The 3,860-nt window shown below is 36.0% G+C and overlaps 1 protein-coding gene across 1 annotated transcript; it reads right to left on the reverse strand.

The window, feature by feature from the left end:
• Nucleotides 1-2,934: 2,934 nt before the first annotated feature.
• LOC120139410 lies at nt 2,935-3,348 on the reverse strand. The gene is made up of 2 exons (XM_039154637.1): nt 3,282-3,348; nt 2,935-3,176 (listed from the first exon to the last, which is right to left on the reverse strand). The coding sequence occupies exons 1-2, from the start codon at nt 3,346-3,348 to the stop codon at nt 2,935-2,937; spliced, it is 309 nt and encodes a 102-aa protein (XP_039010568.1).
• Nucleotides 3,349-3,860: the final 512 nt, after the last annotated feature.

A 3,860-nucleotide genomic window follows, 5' to 3' on the forward strand; every position in this document is an offset into this window, starting at 1 on the left:
CCCATGGATGGGCACAGGACCCGAAGTCGATGGTTTTAATCTGACCCGATTGGGTCGGGTCAGAGTTTTTAGAGGTTATGTTCGGGTCGGCTCGGGTTTGAGTTTAGGGTGAAAAATACTCGACCCAACCCAAAAAATATAACTTCACCTTATATATTTAGGGATAATTATAATAATACTCCTCTATATATTACTATTTTTCAATTAAATCCCTATTTTTATTGAATAAAAATAATATTTTTAATAAATATATTATTTCGTATCGAATTAGGTTTGGATTTCATCTCAAAAAGTTGGGTTGGGTTTGGATCGATTGGAGGATGTATATCTTTTGGGTCAAATTGAGTTGATGGAGGATGTATAATTTTTGGGTTGATCAGATTGGTCGAAACCTAACCCAAACCTGACCGGTGCCCATCCCTAATTAAGCCCATATTTGACGCTTATTTTATGGTAAATTGTGCTTCTTCATCTTATATATTTTAGAGTAAATTATGTACTTAGTAGTTTAATTTGGTTTTATTTTAATTTTTCAATGATGATGTGACATTATATTATGGTGACACTAAATTTTGATTCAATTAGTTAATTCGAATAGAATTGAATGATGAACACCACTATCCTTACATCATACCTTTTGAACTTTTTCTTAAAATTTTCTAAATATTGAAGATCAAAATGATATCGATCCCTAAAAAAATCAATTTTACCAACAATATCGATGTCAAATGGATAAAATTAATTGTATACCCTTCTATTATTGCATTTGTAACACCTTAATCCAGTTCGACTCGAAGATTCGTGGATTATAATGCCACATGGAACCACCGAAATGGTCAACACAAAAATTTCTTTTCAAAATATTTTACAATTATCAAAATCATCCATCATATCATATGCAGAATTGAAATAAAGTTTACAAAATACGGGAGTCTCCCAAAATACGTACAATATAACCATATAGTTTAAAATCAAAATAAAGTTATGACTCGAATACACAAGGTCTAAATATAATACATTCCCTCTAAAATAGACTCAAGATATACTCTGGAAATCTTCTGGTCTGGAATGTACGAATGCGATAGGCTCCTCCACGATCCACTCTACTAACCTGTGCACGGAAACACATTCCATATGCTGAGCTCACAAGGTCAATTCCACGAGAATAACTATGCAATACTATGTCTTCATTACATGAACATACTGGTGTGAAAGGTCATAAACATGCATAAGTACATATAAAAAATGAGATTGACCAAGTGGTGTGGTTGGAGGAATTTACGTGCATCTCAGACAACATACTAGCCTATCTAGAACATGATAGCTTCGGGGTAAGAGCCGAAATTTACATACATCGTAACTTATAGCCCTTAGTCTACCTTGGATCCTCTAGAGGTCTGGGTGAGGTCCAAAATTTACTTGCATCAAAAGCTCACCTAAACGAGCATAAGGTATGATTTTAAAATTTACATGCATTGGAATCCGTACAAGTATGACCTAGAATTTACGTGCATCGGGTATGTACCATCAGATAATATATGGATATTTACAAACAATGGATGATCGCCATAATACTAGAATAACTCAGGTGTCCTAGCCATTTCCCGAGCATCATGCAAAGGCAAATCTTATGCTATCCTATCATGCTTGATATTCACCTGAGTATCGATACCAAAATTTACTTCGATGTTTTGAAAAATACTTGGGTATCGTATCGATACTCTACCCAGGGTATTGATACCCCCGTGAGTATCTATACCAAATTTGGCTTCGATGTTTTTGAAAATGCCTCGTATTGATACCAACCATATGAGTAACGATATTGAACCTCGAGTATCGATACTCCTTGAAGAGGTATCGATACTGCCCTTATAAATCACTTGGTTTTTTTCCCGAAGAACGAAATCGGTACTATTCTTCCAATACTAATACCTCAGTTTTAAACATGAAATCATACCCAAAACTCACCCATTCACTCCCCTAGGACTAGTAAACATTTTTAAAGTCTTATTTGGTGTCTTAGAGGAGGTCAAAAGGTTTCGTATTTCATGCATATAACACACATATACGAATCTTGCCATGAAATCACTCTAACATGCTTGCATGAACAAAACATAACATGCTTGCATGAACAAAACATAACATGCATGCACATTTAATGAGCTACATGTGGTATGGACAATTTAGAATAGTGTTACCTTGAATCTAGGTGACTGAAAAACGTTCCCAAATCACCCAAGGATTAGCTTTTCCTATCCTCTAGCCTTTGATCTCTCACCTTGCTCTTGAACTAATCAAAACAAGTTTAATGAGTTGTTAGTTCATTTTGAACCTTGGGGAAAAGCCAAAAACAATTCTTACCAAGCAAAACTCATAAAACAAGCTAAAACCCAGGATTCCATAAACCTCTCCAAAACCCGTTTTCTTGGAGATAAAGCAAAAACTTGTAAAAGTGGGTTTGAATGAAAGCTTGATGAATGAATGTTGTGAATCTTACCTTATAATTCACAATGAATGCTTGGAACTCTTAAAGTTCTCAACTTTGACTTGGTTGTGGGAGAGAAAAAGATATAAAGATTAGAGAGGAAGAAGACAAGCTTTGTATGAAAAAGAGAATAGGAGGAACATACGTGAGATCATACCTCTTAATGGGAATTCAACCTTTGGTTTAAAAATAGGTTAACTACCCACTTAGTCCTTCCCTATTCAATGTATAATTAAAATCATCCCCTCTTAAGCTAAGTAGGCTCATCCCAAGCCCAAATTAAATCCACTTGGGTCCAAGGTTTCATATACTAGGGTAAAATCATTCATAAGCCCAAACGAATAAATCCGAAACTCCTAACCTGTATTTCAGGGCTTTACAATCTCTCTTCTTAAGAAGAAATTTCATCCTTGAAATTTACCTGAATAGAAGAGGTTCAGATATTAAAGTTACATGTCTTCATCGAGTTCCCATGTCGCCTCCTCTACGCCATGGTTCCTCCACAAAATTTTCACTGGTATCCTCTTGTTTCTTAGCTCATTGACGTCTCTAGCAAGGATTCGAATTGGTTCTTCCTCATAGGTTAAGTCTTGCCTTACTTCAACTTGTTCAAGAGGGATAACATGGGACGGACCGGATCGGTATCTTTGCAACATGGAGACGTGAAACACATTGTAAATGCGCTCTAACTCTGGAAGCAAAGCTAACCGATAAGCCACTAACCAACTCTCTCCAAAATATCATATGGTCTGATGAATAGCGGGGTCAACCTCTTTTTGTGTCCAAACCGAAGTACCTTTTTCCATGGGGAAACCATGAGAAATACTGTCTCCCACTGTGAACTCAATATCCTTGCGCTTCATATCGACATACGACCTCTATCTATTAGAAGCCTCTTTCAATCGACTCTTAATCAACTAAAATTTTTCTTCGATTTCTTGGATCAAGTCCGGACTTACTATCTTACCTTCATTGAGCTTTGTCCAACAAATAGGGTTATATATTTGCGCCCTAATAAGGCTTCGTATGAAGCCATTTGAATACTTGCCTAGTAGCTATTTTTTTTCATGAACTCCATCAAAGGTAAGTGATCCTCCCAACTACCCTTAAGATCCAAAATGATGCATCTGAGCATATCCTCTAAGATTTGAATGACTCGTTAAGATTGTCCATCATTCTGAGGATGAAAGGCGATGCTAAAATGCAGTTTAGTACCCAAAGCTTAATGTAGTGCTTTTTAAAATCAAGAAGTGAACCACATATCTATATCAGAAATGATCAAGATAGGGACTCCATGCAATCTTAGAATCTCGTAGATATATAGTCGAGACAATCTCTCTAACGTGAAGTCTATATGAACCAGAAAAAAATGAGA

Source organism: Hibiscus syriacus, unplaced genomic scaffold (genome assembly GCF_006381635.1).
Source record: "Hibiscus syriacus cultivar Baekdansim isolate YM2019G1 unplaced genomic scaffold, ASM638163v2 tig00110745_pilon, whole genome shotgun sequence".
Classification (NCBI taxonomy): domain Eukaryota; kingdom Viridiplantae; phylum Streptophyta; class Magnoliopsida; order Malvales; family Malvaceae; genus Hibiscus; species Hibiscus syriacus.

What these genes read in the sequence shown, in the direction of transcription:
- LOC120139410 (XM_039154637.1), bottom strand. Translation starts at nt 3,348, where the DNA reads ATGAAGCGCAAGGATATTGAGTTCACAGTGGGAGACAGTATTTCTCAT. An exon ending in TGGTTTCCCCATGGAAAAAG is followed by an intron (nt 3,177 to 3,281) that starts GTACTTCGGTTT and finishes CTTTGCTTCCAG; the next exon opens with AGTTAGAGCGCATTTACAAT.